The 16,159-nt window shown below is 43.0% G+C and overlaps 1 protein-coding gene across 1 annotated transcript in view; it reads left to right on the top strand.

Annotated features, from left to right (window-relative positions):
- Positions 1–16,159, top strand: part of SEMA3E (semaphorin 3E) — a 222,632-nt gene that overhangs the window by 124,078 nt on the left and 82,395 nt on the right. The window contains exons 3-4 of the mRNA XM_037889249.2: positions 2,664–2,723; positions 11,178–11,297. Of these exons, the coding sequence (XP_037745177.1) occupies positions 2,664–2,723; positions 11,178–11,297 (180 nt within the window). The remainder of the gene's footprint in view (positions 1–2,663; positions 2,724–11,177; positions 11,298–16,159) is intronic.

The following is a 16,159-nucleotide window of genomic DNA, read 5'->3' as shown; positions in this document are numbered from 1 at the left end:
ATGTTTTAAAGCTAGTGACTCTGGACCACATTTCATAAATCTCCTTTTGTCTTTGGTATCCTTAAAAACTGTGAAAGAATTTTGTTGTTGTGTTCCCCATGTAGTGTTATACCATGGAATATGAAGAGAGTTTTTATTACCTCTGGCCTTAAATCTATAGATCCATGAGACTTGTGGATTATCTAGAAAAACAAAACAAAACCCCTTTGCATCACAGGTGTATCCCCTCTGTCAGAAAACAAGCCAAGAATTCCTTAGAATATTCAGCTATGATGAGTCCATAAGGAGCTCCTCTGAGAAAAGCAAAAAGTACTGGGTGGATGTAAAATACTTTTTTTGTTTATTGACTGCCAAAATAATCCAGCAAATCTAAAATAATTTAATTGGCGGAAAATTTGGGGTGTGCACTCTGTGGAGCCTACATTTGAAAGACATCTATTCTGTTCCCCAGAGTTTGATTCCCTCACGCCACCAAATTTCAAATAAAAGCCTGCAGTGTAGAGTACATTTGTACCTGTAAGTGACCACGTATGAATGTATTTCTGTTTCTAACCACATTAAAAACATCTTCATTTATTGTCTTGGGCACCTTTTACATCATTTTAAGAATCAATACAATTAAAACCAACAACAAGCTCTCAGGAGGTCTCTTTAGGAGACCTTGGTTCAACCCCAGCAGGCTGTAGACTTCCCATGTGACCTTAGGCAAGTCATTTAATCTCTCTGTGCCTCAGTTCTCCATCTATGAAATGTGGATAATGATATTTCCTTTCTCTTACCTGTGACTGTCTTACCTATTTGGATTGTAAACTCACTGGACCAGGTGTTTCTCTTTTTATGGGTATGTACAACACCTAGCATAATGAGGCCCTGGTTTCAGGAGTGAGTTCTACCTACAGGTCACACACAGCTGTTTTTTGTCATTTATAAAAAATGTTAAAATTGTTAGTGTATTCTACAGAAATAATTCTGAACACTACAGCTTCCAGTGGTGATACTCTAGTGTTCTGGACCTTGTCTGGAGAATGCCGTGGTATTCTGCAGAGGTTGGGGAGTGATGGGGGGGACAGGGGGTAGAGAAGCGGTGATCTGAGAAGTGGAAGGTGCATGTCAATAGGTTCACAGGACTAGTTCACAAAACGGTACAAATGTTCAGATGCTTCTGTATACCTTGTGAGGCCTCCCTCGTATGACCCTCACTGTCCCGGGATTTCTTATTCCCCTTGATACCACGTTTTGCATCCAGCTCTGCACACATTTGGGGTCTGAGACAAAGCCCAAAAGGCCTATCATTTTCTAACAAATCTTAGGAGAGGAGGCCTGTGTGCTGTAATGTATTATTTGTATTACTGTGGTGGAGTTTCCATCTCTTGAAGTCTTCAAATCAAGGTTTAACGACTGGTTGCCTTTCTGGAAGGTACGTTTTAGACAAACACCAGTTATTGGGTTCAATACAGAGGTAACTGGGTGAAACTTAATTGGCTTGTGATATACAGGAGATCAGACTATATGATCTTCTGACCTTAAACTAAATGAATCTGTAGATCATAATACTTCCCCAAACTGACCTAGACTTTGGAAGAAGTGAGGGAGTTGTTCTGAGATACTAGGCATGGTTCCAGCTCTGATTAAAACATTTCCTCTGCCTGAATTTGCTCAGAGTGGTTGCTTTATGTGGAGTTAAACCAAGTGTGAGTATAGCCCAGGTATCTGTGCAATCTTTCCATTCCAAGTGCTTATTCCTTTGAAAAGTATATTTTTAAAGTAGCCTTTTCCTATCTTTTCATCTCACTATTAGCAGATAAAATAATAATCTGTGAGTGGAATACTGACAAACCTTAATGTCAACAGTCACTTCCCACTGTTTTTTTTAAAATGTTACCTGTGAATTTCCAAGCAGAAATCTTATTTTCGTTGAGCTGAAAATGGTATCACCCGAAGTGGAGACATTTTTGTTTCCAGTTCTTAAAGTGCTAGGAAGTGAAATCATCAGGCTAGTCCACCCAGGTCATTGTTTCACATATTTTTCATCCATACAAAGTGGAATGAAACAAAATTCTATAGCATAGGTTAACTGAAAAGCCACTTGTGACATTTGGCCTTCCTTGCAATAATTGACACTAAGCGGCTGATCCTGCCTTCAGTGAGGTTAATAGCTAAATTCTCATTTACCTCAGTGGGAGCTGAATTCTATCCTAAGTGATGTTTAGAGCAGGAAACAAGTGATTTTCAAATTGGTGTTCAATGGAAAAGTGTTTAAAGTCTTTGGATATTAAGTGGGCACAGTTGTACTGAATTAGTACAAAATGCTTTGGTGCATGGATTTCCCTTCAAATCAGAGAACGTATATTGAGTTTCCTCCACTATCTGATGGAGAAGACCGCAAGCTGTAATGCAGGAGAAATTAAATGCCTCCTTATACACCTGTATAGTTAACTTGTATAGTCAGAAATCTTTTGGCAAAAATTGGAGTATTTAGCTTAATAACTTCTGAAAATTGGACTATTACAAAACATTATAAAATATTACTGTATAGAGTGTAGCAACAAAAACTGTACATTGAAAGTGGTGACTCTTTTAACCCAATCCAAAGAGGAAAAGCTGGATTGGCTGTGAATTATACACTTTTATATCCCCACTTGAATGATCTTGTGTTATTTCAGATACATTGGCCCAGTACACCCCAGCAGGCAGAAGAATGCACAATTAAAGGAAGAGATGCTGTAAGTATAATTAATTGCAAATTAATTACCTTTTAATTACAGATGGGGTTGAACCAGTAACTTGGATCGAAGCATCCTTTAATTTTCGAGTGTTCAAAATCCTGATCCAATTCTGAATGTTGCTGTGTAGATCTACAGCTCAGATCCATTGAAGTGAGCTGTAGCTCATAAAAGCTTATGCTCAAATAAATTTGTTAGTCTCTAAAGTGCCACACGTACTCCTTTTCTTTTTGCGGATACAGACTAACACGGCTGCTACTCTGAAAGCTAGCATGACTATTGTTAGCACATTAAGTCACTGGTTTAATTGCTTTCAAGACTAAGCAGTAACTGAGCAGTGAACACACTGGCTGCTACCACCACACATGGGTTTTCTTTGGAGGTTTCACACCTGGTAATGGACAGGCCTGGCACTGCTTAGTTCATGAGCTGTAATAAGATTGGCATCAGAGTGAAAGCCATTTTCTAATGGACATTGATAGTTCCGTTTCTTCTTTTTCTCATGAAAGATCTCAGTTAATAAGGAAGATTGAGGAAATCAGAACTTTCTTATCCCCACAAATCCATTTCAACCAAATCTCGCTATTTTCCCACCACAAGAATCCATTCCTTACTTTCTGACCCACATGCTGAAATTCTCATCTGATTCCATATTAACATCTATTTTAAATACTACAACCTCTTAATTTTAGGCCTCTCTGATACTAACTTAGCCATTGACACTCCCTCCACAATGTGACTGCTAAAATTATCTCCCTCATCTCATCTGTCATTCTGAACATATCACCTCTAGCCTTCCCTTCAAGTTCTGCACTGGCTTGAATAATGGCCTTGTCTCCTATCACATCTTCCCTCTTCATCCACTGTTGATTGCCAGTAATGCCAATCTAGACACCCGATTGATTTTTCTTCTTCCATGCCTATCTCCCTGCCTTTGTCCATATTGCCATGTGCATGGAATATCATTGTATCCTGATTCACCACGCTGCAGTCTCTCTTGATTCTAATCTCTCCTAAAGACTACTTATTACAGCATACCCACAAGAAGCAAGTTAAATTAATAGTAATATATAAAATACACCGTAAGTTACATCCACCCCTGTGGTCTGCTATCCCCACACAAAGCCTGTGGGACTTTACTAGGGAGCAGTGCAAGGATGCTGGGGCTCACACCTATGCACAGCTCCCATTTGGCACCATAGACTGAAAATTCTTAGGGGCATGAATGATGTATATTTTTGTACAGCATCAAGTTCATTGTCAGAACCTAATGAATGCACTTGCCACTGAGGTAGCTAACACTGGACGAGAGGATTTCAAAAGGCCAGAGATACTTTTGAGGTGTGAAAATACAGCAGACAGTCAAGCGCAAACACAGCCACAACAAATATTGTCGGTGACACCTAGGAAGCTGTAAACATCAATGGTCAACACTAGCATGAAAAACATACTACTCATCCACCTGGGGGGCATGGGAGCACCAGTTTTGAGAAATGAACAACCAAGCTACCTCACTCCTTACACACCTGAAGCTGAAGTGAACCTTGCTGAAGTTGCTTAAATGTTCAGTAAACTTTTTTCAGCCCTCATTTCACTGAGGTTACCTGCAACAGCAGGAGACTGGACTTGATGACCCAGGATATCTCCTCCAGTTCTATATCCTATGTTCATTTGATTATGAGGAGATAGATAGATAGATAGATAGATAGATAGATAGATAGATAGATAGATAGATAGATTAGGAGAGATTAATAAGTCTGGGACTTTTCAACTTGGAAAAAAAGACGACTAAGGGGCGATATGATAGAGGTCTATAAAGTCATGACTGGTGTGGAGAAAATAAGTAAGGAAGTGATATTTACTTCTTCTCATAACACAAGAACTAGGGGTTACCAAATGAAATTAATAGGCAGCAGGTTTAAAACAAACAGAAGGAAGTATTTTTTCACACAACACACAGTCAACCTGTGGAAATCCTTGCCAGAGGATGTTGTGAAGGCCAAGACTATAACATGGTTCAAAAAAGAACTAGATAAGTTCATGGAGGATAGGTCCATCAATAGCTATTAGCTAGAATGGGCAGGGATGGTGTCCCTAGCCTCTGTTTGCCGGAAGCTGGGAATGGGCGACAGGGGATGGATGACTTGATGATTACCTGTTCTGTTCATTCTTTCTGGAGCACCTGGCATTGGCCACTGTCGGAGGATGGGATACTGGCCTGGATGGACCTTTAGTCTGACCCAGTGTGGCCATTCTTATTTTCATGTTTTTGTGCTTTTGAAATCAATCTGGAAGCAGAAGGGGAAGGGGAAAAACATGAGAAGGACCTTTCTTGTGGTGATTTCTTCCCAATAAGAAGCAGGATGTACCATGAAATCATAGGATAAGGCCTATTGTCATAAGAACATAAGAATGGCCATCCTGGGTCAGACCAAAGGTCCATACAGCCCAGTATCCTATCTGCCGACAGTGGCCAATACCAGGTGCCCCACAGGGAGTGAACTTAACAGGTAATGATCTAGTGATCTCTCTCCTGCCATCCATCTCCACCCTCTGACAAACAGAGGCTAAGGACACCACTCCTTACCCATCCTGGCGAATAACCATTAATGGACTTAACCTCCATGAATTTATCCAGTTCTCTTTTAAACCGGTTATAGTGCTAGCCTTCACAACCTCCTCAGGCAAGGATTTCCACAGTTTGACTGTGCGCTGAGTGAAGAAGAACTTCCTTTTATTTGTTTTAAACCTGCTACCCATTAATTTCATTTGGTGGCCCCTAGTTCTTATATTATGGGAACAAGTAAATAACTTTTCCTTATTCACTTTCTACACACCACTCATGATTTTATATACCTCGATCATATCCCCCCTTAGTCTCCTCTTTTCCAAGCTGAAAAGTCCTAGCCTCTTTAATCTCTCCTTATATGGGACCCATTCCAATCCCCTAATAATTTTAGTTGCCCTTTTCTGAACCTTTTCTAATGCCAGTAGATTTTTTTGAGATGAGGGGACCACATCTGTACGCAGTATTCAAGATGTGGGCGTACCATGGATTTATATAAGGGCAATAAGATATTCTCCGTCTTATTCTCTATCCCTTTTTTAATGATTCCTAACATCCCGTTTGCTTTTTTGACTGCCGCTGCACACTGCGTGGAAGTCTTCAGAGAACTATCCACGATGACTCCAAGATCTTTCTCCTGATTAGCTGTGGCTAAATTAGCCCCCATCATATTTTATGTATAATTGGGGTTATTTTTTCCAATGTGCATTACTTTACATTGATCCACATTAAATTTCATTTGCCATTTTGTTGCTCAATCACTTAGTTTTGTGAGGTCTTTTTGAAGTTCTTCACAGTCTGTTTTGGTCTTAACTATCTTGAGCAGTTTAGAATTGTCTGCAAACTTTGCCACCTCACTGTTTACCCCTTTCTCCAGATCATTTATGAATAAGTTGAATATGATTGGTCTTAGGACTGACCCTTGGGGAACACCACTAGTTACCCCTCTCCATTCTGAAAATTTACCATTTACCAAAATTTCCTACCCTTTGTTCCCTGTCTTTTAACCAGTTCTCAATCCATGAAAGGATCTTCCCTCTTATCCCATGACAACTTAATTTACGTAAGAGCCTTTGGTGAGGGACCTTGTCAAAGGCTTTCTGGAAATCTAAGTACACTATGTCCACTGGATCCCCCTTGTCCACATGCTTGTTGACCCCCTCAAAGAACTCTAATAGATTACAGAGTAACAGCCGTGTTAGTCTGTATTCGCAAAAAGAAAAGGAGTACTTGTGGCACCTTAGAGACTAACATAAGCTCACGAAAGCTTATGCTCAGATAAATTGGTTAGTCTCTAAGGTGCCACAAGTACTCCTTTTCTTTTTTCTCTAATAGATTAGTAAGACACTATCTCCCTTTACAGAAACCATGTTGACTTTTATGCAACAATTTATGCTCTTCTATGTGTCTGACAATTCTATTCTTTACTATTGTTTCTTTGCTCTTGAGTGAATGCCATCTGGTCCGGTGACTTGTTACTGTTAAGTTTCTCAATTAATTCCAAAACCTCCTCTAGTGATATTTGAATCTGTGACAATTCCTCAGATTTGTCACCTACAAAAGACGGCTCAGATTTGGGAATCTCCTTAACATCCTCAGCCATGAAGACTGAAGCAAAGAATTCATTTAGTTTCTCTGAGATGACTTTATTGTTTTTAAATGGTACTTTTGTATCTCGATCGTCCAGGGGTCCCACCTGTTGTTTAGCAGGCTTCCTGCTTCCGATGTACTTAAAAACATTTTGTTATTACCTTTTCGAGTTTTTGGCTAGCTGTTCTTCAAACTCCTTTTTGGCTTTTCTTATTACATTTTTACATTTAATTTGGCAGTGTTTATGCTCCTTTCTATTTACCTCACTAGGATTTGACTTCCACTTTTTAAAAGATGCTTTTTTATCTCTCACTGCTTCTTGTACATGGTTGTTAAGCCACAGTGGCTCTTTTTTAGTTCTTTTACTATGTTTTTTTAATTTGGGGAATACATTTAAGTTGAGCCTCTGTTAGGGTGTCTTTGAAAAGTGTCCATGCAGCTTGCAGGGATTTCACTCTAGTCACTGTACCTTTTAATTTATGTTTAACTAATCTCCTCGTTTTTGCATAGTTCCCCTTTCTGAAATTAAATGCCATAGTGTTGGGCTGTTGAGGTGTTCTTCCCACCACAGGAATGTTAAATGTTATTATATTATGGTCACTATTTCCAAGCAGTCCTGTTATAGTTACCTCTTGGACCAGATCCTGCACTCCACTCAGGACTAGATCAAGAGTTGCCTCTCCCCTTGTGGGTTCCTGTTCCAGCTGCTCCAAGAAGCAGTCATTTAAAGTATCGAGAAATTTTGTCTCTGCATTTCGTCCTGAGGTGACATGTACCCAGCCAATATGGGGATAATTGAAATCCCCCACTATTATTGAGTTTTTTATTTTGATAACCTCTCTAATCTCCCTTAGCATTTCATTGTCACTATCACTGTCCTGGTCAGGTGGTGGATAGAATCATAGAATCATAGAATATCAGGGTTGGAAGGGACCTCAGGAGGTCATCTAGTCCAACCCCCTGCTCAAAGCAGGACCAATCCCCAACTAAATCATCCCAGCCAGGGCTTTGTCAAGCCTGACCTTAAAAATATCTAAGGAAGGAGATTCCACCACCTCCCTAGGTAACTCATTCCAGTGTTTCACCACCCTCCTAGTGAAAAAGTTTTTCCTAATATCCAACCTAAACCTCCCCCACTGCAACTTGAGACCATTACTCCTTGTTCTGTCATAAGCTACCACTGAGATAAGAGATCCCGACTCTTATATTCTTATTAGAGCATGGAATTACTATCCATAGAGATTCTATGGAACATGTGGATTCATTTAAGATTTTTATTTCATTTGATTCTACATTTTCTTTCACATATAGTGCCACTCCCCCCTCCCTCTTCCCGCCCCCCGCACAACCTGTTCTGTCCTTCCGATATATTTTGTACCCCGGAATGATTGTGTCCCATTGATTGTCCTCACTCCACCAGGTTTCTATGATGACTATTATATCAATATGCTCCTTTAACACGAGGCACTCTAGTTCACCCATCTTATTATTTAGACTTCTAGTACTTGTGTACAAGAACTTTAAAAACTTGTCACTGTTTATTTGTCTGCATTTTTCTGATGTGTCAGATTCTTTCTGTGAATGTTTTTCGTCTGATCTGGCCCATACTTTATCCTCTTCCATCCTCTCCTCATGACTAAAACCTAGAGAATCTCTATCAATAGATTCTCCTCTAAGAGGAGTCTTTGTCCGATCCACGTGCGCCTGTGCAGCAATCGGCTTTCTCCCATATCTTAGTTTAAAAACTGCTCTGCAACCTTTTTACTGTTAAGTGTCTTCAGATTTGGACAGATTTAATGTTAAGTGTCTTCTGACTGGACAGAATCAAGATTATTCAATATTTTTCAATATTACCCAATATTTATTATTAATAATATTCAATATTATTTCAATATTACCCAAACTTGTGGAATTTATCTAACTGAGTCTGATTGTTGAAGCTCTTGAGGTTTATCTATTATTCCCTCTCAGGAGAGGATGATGTTACAATCAAAGCCTCATTTCCCTTTGCTCACAGTGCTTTTACAGTTTATGATATTTTGTCCCCAGCCGCAGTCTTACAAGTTTCTAGGGAAGTTAAATACTCATTCTCTTATAGAAATATACAATGTTCTTCTGCTATAATAGTTCAAACCCCTTGAAGTTTACAATAATATTATTACAATCCCTGAGGCCATTACCGTGGAACACTGCAGTGTTTTTTCTCATGGGAATCCATGATTGATTATGAAATGCTCAATCATCAGTATGGCCAACCCCAAACAGTCAAAAACCATGAGTCACGCCCCTCCAAAATTATGGGATTGACTTCAAACTCCATAAGATTTTTTTTTAAGTAAGTTATGGGTCTTTTTCTTTGACTGTGGTGTTTGAGTCTTTAGTGTTTCTGTTTTCCAGCTCTTCTTTGCAACCATGAGGGCTAGAAATTTACAAAAACAATGAGGAGTCCGGTGGCACCTTAAAGACTAACAGATTTATTTGGGCATAAGCTTTCGTGGGTAAAAAAACCCACTTCTTCAGATGCATGAAGTGAAAATTACAGATGTAGGCATAAATATACCGACACATGAAGAGAAGGGAGTTACCTACCTTACAAGTGGAGAACCAGTGTTGACAAGGCCAATTTAGTCAGGGTGGATGTGACACATTCTTAGGTCCCTTACCTTTCGCTGCCTCTGTTTTTTGTCTTTGCTGCCGCCTTTCCCACTTTGCTCTGAACAAAGCATATTATACATGATAAGATGTGTAAAAAGTTTTAATAGCCATCTCAGTATTTAGGTATTCCACACTTTTCTTCACCACCTCTTACTCTGTAACACTACAGGCCCCTTTTACAAGCTCTTAAGAGGTTATAAGTTCATCTTGTAGCAGTAAAACTTTAAGTATTGTAGTCATAAACACTATTGCAGAAAGCTTGTAAGAAACTAAATAGGACAATAGAATTGGGAAACCTTGTTCTCGACAACATGTGCACAACCTTAAACTTGGGCTAGGCTTTACTGATTTGGCTTAAGCCAAAATAAAACTCTATTGCTTTAAATCCTGTGTCCGCTGCAGACATGCCAAATGCAGAAATTGGGCTTGTTTTTGGTTTAATTGGCTTGTGAGTTGCTTGTTGGCTAGTTTTTGGCTTATTGCTTGTTTGGCTCGTAGCCTGTTGCTTCTTTTTTTGATCGGCTCCTGGCAAGCAGGGGCAAGGAGGGGCAACAAGGGGCATGGGGGGGAGAGAGTCAGGGGTGCACAGCGGGCCCACCACAGTCCCAGACTGCACGCCAGGGGGGGATCTAGTCACATAGATTGTTGGGGTTCTTAGGGTTTGGCTTGTTTTAGCCTTGCTTTGAAAAGGGAATAGCTTGATTTTTGGCTTACTGTGAAAGTCGGGTGCTTATTTACTGCGTGAAAGTTGGCAACTGTGGACTTGGCTGGCCTGTGATAGAGGGTGTTTAGTTCCCCTCTGCATTTTTATCAGTCGGACATCAGTCAGAGGTAAGAAATATATTCTGTAACAGTGACTCCAGCTCCTTAATACAGTAGAGTAAAATGAGTAAAACATCTACAGATCTGTTAATAGATCTAGTGGGCATGTTAAAGATAACCGTCTCTGAAGACAGACTATATAATGTGTTTGTGCATGTGATATCTCTAAACACCCTTTCACAAGAACATAACAAATATGGTTTAATAGGTTTACTTAGAAGTCATATAGCAAAGTTTATTTTTCTAATTTGCTGGATCTGACATTTCCCTCTGGCCCATCTACCATATATCCTGAGCCAGATTCTGGTCTCTGCTACACCAATATAAATACAGAGTAACTCCACAAAAGTCAATAAAATGATTGGAATTACACAGATGTAAATAAGTATACATTTTGGACCATATATATTAGAGGAAGGAAGGATGGGTTCGTCGTTAGGACCCTGGGAATGAGCAGAGCTGGATTCTATTCCATGGGGGCTGCAGATTCATTGTGTAACACTGGGCAAATCACTTAATCTCCTTGTTTCTCTGTCTGTAAGAAGGGGATACCCTATCTCACAGGTATTCATTAATGCTTGTGATTTGTGCTCAGGTATTGCAGTGATAAGACCTATAGAACCATACAAATGTAGGGCTGGAAGGAACTTTAAAAGCTCTTGTAATCCATCCTCCCTGAGCACAGGAAGGATTAAGTATACCTAGACCATCCACATAAGTACTTAGACAAGGGAAGTAGAGAGATTCCCATGGCTCAGAGGAAGTGGGGTTGTTTTTAAATTATCCTGAATACTAAGTTTCTCCTCTTCTTTTAAAAATAGGACGAATGTGCAAACTACATCCGTGTCCTTCACCGGTACAACAGAACACACCTCCTGGCCTGTGGTACAGGGGCTTTTGATCCCCTCTGCACTTTTATCAGAGTCGGACATCCATCAGAGGTAAGAAATATATTCTAGAGCCAGGACACTATTCTGAGCTGTAGCAAACCCCTCCTATGGTTATATATAAGCACACAAATTAAAGCACAGTGGAACACTGAGGTTGTTGAAATGGAGGGATCCCAGGTCACACTGCAGTCTGTGCAAGAGAAGTGACGTTTCCTATATACCACTCCACATGCAAAGACCACTCACAATTGCAGTCCTTGCACTCTTTTAAGTGCAAGGACTGGTCCCTAATAATGTCTCCATAGGTAGCCACCCCTAAAGGAAGAAGTCCTACAGAATTCTAAGAAGTCCTATAGAATTTAATAAGAGTAATAACCTTGCTATAGGTTTCTTTTTTAAACCATCCTCTTGAATTAGAGAATGATCTTTCTATAGGGTAGTTCAAAAACCTGTAGAAAGTTCTCTGTTGTATTTGATAGGGCTTGAGAGCAATTATTATAGAATGATATTGATTTCTATAGAACCCTGTTAAATTCTATAAGACCCTTACATAAAAGTTGGTTGAGGAACTATGAGACCTAGCAGGCCACAGAGGGGAGCACACATTGATTTCTGTGGGATTGCTCATGTGAGTAAAGTGAGCAAGATTTGGTCACCAGACATCACCGTTATTAAGCAGTTACAAAATGACCATTTAATTAAGTAATTGCAGCCAAATGCCTCACTGACAAAGTGTCATCCTGATGTCATGAATGAGTGATGAATTGGTGAGTGATTTCCAGCCTTATGTAGTTGTGTAAATAGCTAATCTAACTGAAAACACATTTTGGAAAATTACATATAAGCTCACACATTACTGTCATCTTGGAATTTGTTTTAGCTGAATTATATAGCACTTTTTGAGATAAAGGTGTATCAGAGTTTGCATCCTAAGTCTTTCCTGCCCTGGGCATTTATAAACTGAATAATATATGCTTTTTGATGTGCCAGGAGATGCAAGCTCTCGTCCCAGGATTGATATTTTTTTTGTTTCTTTTTCAGTGTTTTAGTTTTGATCAAACACAGCTGGTGCACTTAAACATCTTCATGCCTTTTGTAAGATTTCATCTTTCCACAGAATGCTGTGGCTGTACTCTCTGCTGACTTCCAGCCTTTGCTACCACCTTAAAGGCAGTAGCACTGATTCTGATCTCTCTTACACCAGCATATCTTCAAGGAGTTCATTGGAGCTACCCATGGTTTACACTGGTATGAGTGAGGATATAGTCAGGGCTAATGGGATTGCAGAGGGTGTCAGTCGATGCAGAGTTTGATCCTAAGTCTATAACGTCAACATAATTCTCATGCAAGAACAAGGATTTCCTGCAGTCTGCAGGAATCTAGAACCCTGCAATTTCAAGTCTTTTAGCTCAGAGTTAAAATCAGCCTAAGGAATGGATGAGGACTGCTAACTATCCCTTTTATGTAGTATTTTACAGCTGAATTCAGAACATGTTGACCTCAGTGGGTTTTGGATCTGGTTCTAAGTATCTATGTGCAACTTATCTGCAGCTACATGTGGCCCCACTGAGTTGGGTGGCTTGATTTACCCACACGAGGACTGATCCTGCATTCACTGCCCAGCTAAATTAACCACTGACCTCAAGCATAGTTTTTGAAATCCCCTAAACCTGAACCGCTCTTTGAGGACCTGGATGCCTTCAACTGGATGCTCAGGGTGTTCAGCATATTGCAGAATTAGGCTCTTGGCCAGCAAGCTCAGTCAAAATCACCAAATTCCTCTAGGTTTTCATGTGAAAACTTGAACCATGTTTCTTTTTGTGTTAATCCATAAACCACTGAGAAGGAACCGTATCTCAAACTTTCCAGCAAAGCTGGGAGGAGTTTTGAGTATGTGATGAGAAACAAAACCAGTTCAGTTTTATTTTAACCCTCTTTATGAAAGTTCTGCACAGATCTAATCATTCCAAACCTGTTGAGAAGAACTGAAAGGGAAGGGCCCACATCAAAAAGCTCACATGGAGCCACCACTCCACAGATCAGCAGCAGTGCTGTGAAAGGAGGCCCTGCTCCTAGAGCCCTGGTTAGTGGGAGGGCTGGGAATAAGCAACCAGGCAAAGCCAGACTCACAGGGTATGTCTACCCAGCAACATAAGCTTAGGCTAACCCAGGGATCAGCAACCTTTGGCACACAGCCTGTCAGGGAAAGCCGCTGGCGGGCCGGGACAGTTTGTTTACCTGCAGCGTCCGCAGGTTCGGCCAATCGCAGCTACCACTGGCCGTGGTTCGCCATTCCAGGCCAATGGGGGCTGTGGGAAGCAGCGTGGGCTGAGGGATGTGCTGGCCGCTGCTTCCTGCAGCTCCCATTGGCCTGAAGCGGTGAACCGCAGCCAGTGGGAGCTGCGATCGGTCAAACCTGCAGATGCTGCAGGTAAACAAACCATCCCGGCCTGCCAGAAAAATCTCCCTGATGCCCACGTGCCAAAGGTTGCCGATCCCTGGGCTAACCCCCCACCCCCCGCCCCTTGTGCCCACACACCAATTGTGCTAACCTAGGGCTCGGACCTAGGGTCCCAAGACCCTGCACGGCTGGAAGCTCTGAGCCCATCTTAAGCTGGGACCAAGGGTTCAAGCCCTATTATATTCCTGTGTGCACATGGCCTCAGCTTGACTCGGGTTCCAGCAGTCCTCCAGATGTATCCCAGAGTTCCTGGCAACAGAGAAGCAGTGTTGCAGGCAACCAGTGCCAAGGCCAGAAGCGCCATTACTGCCTGGCCGAGCATGCTCCCTGTTCCTGCTCCTCTCGCTGCGGTGGCAGCTCCAGCTCCTCCTTGCTGCTCCATGGAGCTTGCCCGGCGCAGGGAGCAAAGCTGACAAGCAGGAGTCGGCTCCCAGCCACTGAGATGCTGGGGGTCATCCCTCCCCTGGCCATGCTGAGCCGGGAGCCCTGCTGCTCCTCCTCCCTGCAAGGCAGCCGCTTGGTCACGCTTCGCTCTCTTGCCCTTGCTCCTGCACTGCCCCTGCCCTCCGTGGGGCTGCATGTGCAGGGACACCCAGGCTGCCAGCCCCAAAACTTTCCCACAGCCTCCTGTGGCAGCGGCTCTGGCTCCTCCTCGTTGCAGGGACGTTTTAGGACTGGCTCCCACTGAGCTGGCTCACCCTGACAGTGAATGCCGCCCGGGTGCCCCTGCACACACCGCCCCAAGGAGGGTGGTGGGGCGGGGCAGAGAGCGGAGCAGGGACCAAGCAGCTGTCCTGCAGGGATGGGGAACAGCCAGGATGTAGAGGGTCATCCCTCCCCCGGCCATGCTGAGCCAGGAGCTCTGCTGCTTCCTCTCCCTGCAGGGCAGCTACTTGGTCCCCACTCCGCTCTCTGGCCCTTGAACCCAGGTCCCCCCCGGGCTGTGTGTGCAGGGGCAGCTGGGCAGTGTGCACTGTCAGGGCGGTGAGTGGGAACCCACCCCAAAAGCTCCCTGCAGCCTCCCACAGCGGCGGCTCCAGCTCCTCCTTGCTGCTGTGCAGAGCTTGCCCAGAGCAGGGAGCAAAGCTGACAGGCGGGAGGCAACTCCCAGCTGTCAGGATGTTGGGGGTCATCCCTTCCCAACCATGCTGAAGCGGGAGTTCTGCCGCTCACCCTCCCTGCAGGGCAACTATTCCACTCTCTGTCTCTTGCTCCTGGGCCCCCGTACCCTCCCTAGGGCTGCATATGTAGAGGCGCCTGGCAGTGTGCATACCCAAAGAGCTCTGATTGGCTAGAGAGCTGGTAGGCAATCCACCCCGACTTCCGGCTGCCAGCTCTGCTGGGATTGGAGAAAGAACTGCATGGGCTGCTGAAGAGCTACATGTGACTGCTGCTAGGACCATAGATGGCCGGGAGTCTGAGCTCCAGGCTCGGGACAGGAACAACCTGAACACATGGCCCCTTTGAGCTGGCCCTGTGTGACCACACACCTCCTGGGTGTGGTGTTCTGTCCCATGTAGTGGCACCGAGACCACTTCGAGAGAGAGGTCAAATGAATCTGCTCCACAGCCTTAGCTAAGAGCCAGTGGGTTTTAGCTCGTGCAGTAGAGGCTCATGCACTAAGCTCCAGAGGTCCCAGGTTCAATCCTGCCTGCTGACGACTGGGGTCTGTCGGTGTTACACCTGCATATGAGAAGTAGCCAGAGCCCAAAGGCACGTAGGGCCCTTATCGGCAACTGAGGGACTGTTGCCAGGGGACGCCGGAACTGTTTGTTGCTGATCAAGGTGACTGCTGCTGATCAAGTTGAGTGTTTGTTATGGATAACAGTGTTGGCGGGATTTCTGGGTGAATTCCTGCCTTCCCAAAGGCTGTTATAGGGGTCTCAATCCGAAGGCAAGCAGGGGGAGTTTGGAACTGAGTCCCAGTAAGAGAAGCCCGCACCACACTCGAAAGGGGCCGATTAATTTAGCATCTTTCTTACATATAAATTGAACCACAGAGAGCAAGCTTAGCTATTAATATCCTTTCACCCATAGGGGAGAAAAAGCTTAGAAATGAAGTTACAAGTGCTTTTCTTTTCATTTCCATATGCTGTCCAAACACTTCAGACTGTTTGCCAAAATGACTCAAGCTCTGCTATAAACAATCAGTGTTTATATTTCAAGATTGTAACCGTAATTCCAAGCAAAAAATAAAAAGAATTATTGAATGTTTTCTGTGGTTGGAGTCAAAGAAACTGAAAAAGCACTGCTGTTTCCTAGTGTAACTGTTGGGTGGGCTAGAGTTTACAACATCACCCTTCTCCTAGTGCCGAAGAACAGCTCCTGTATAAAAGCACAAGGAGACCCAGAATCAGGGCTGTCCTACGCAAGTTATCTAAGGGGGAATATTAAGGGATGGGGGCAGGGAAGGTGGGGGCTCCTGAGGGGAGATATTGAGGGAAGGGGAAGG

This window comes from Chelonia mydas, chromosome 1, assembly GCF_015237465.2.
Source record: "Chelonia mydas isolate rCheMyd1 chromosome 1, rCheMyd1.pri.v2, whole genome shotgun sequence".
Lineage (NCBI taxonomy): Eukaryota > Metazoa > Chordata > Testudines > Cheloniidae > Chelonia > Chelonia mydas.
Note: the sequence above shows the minus strand (reverse complement) of the source record. Positions and strands in the feature narration are given on the sequence as shown.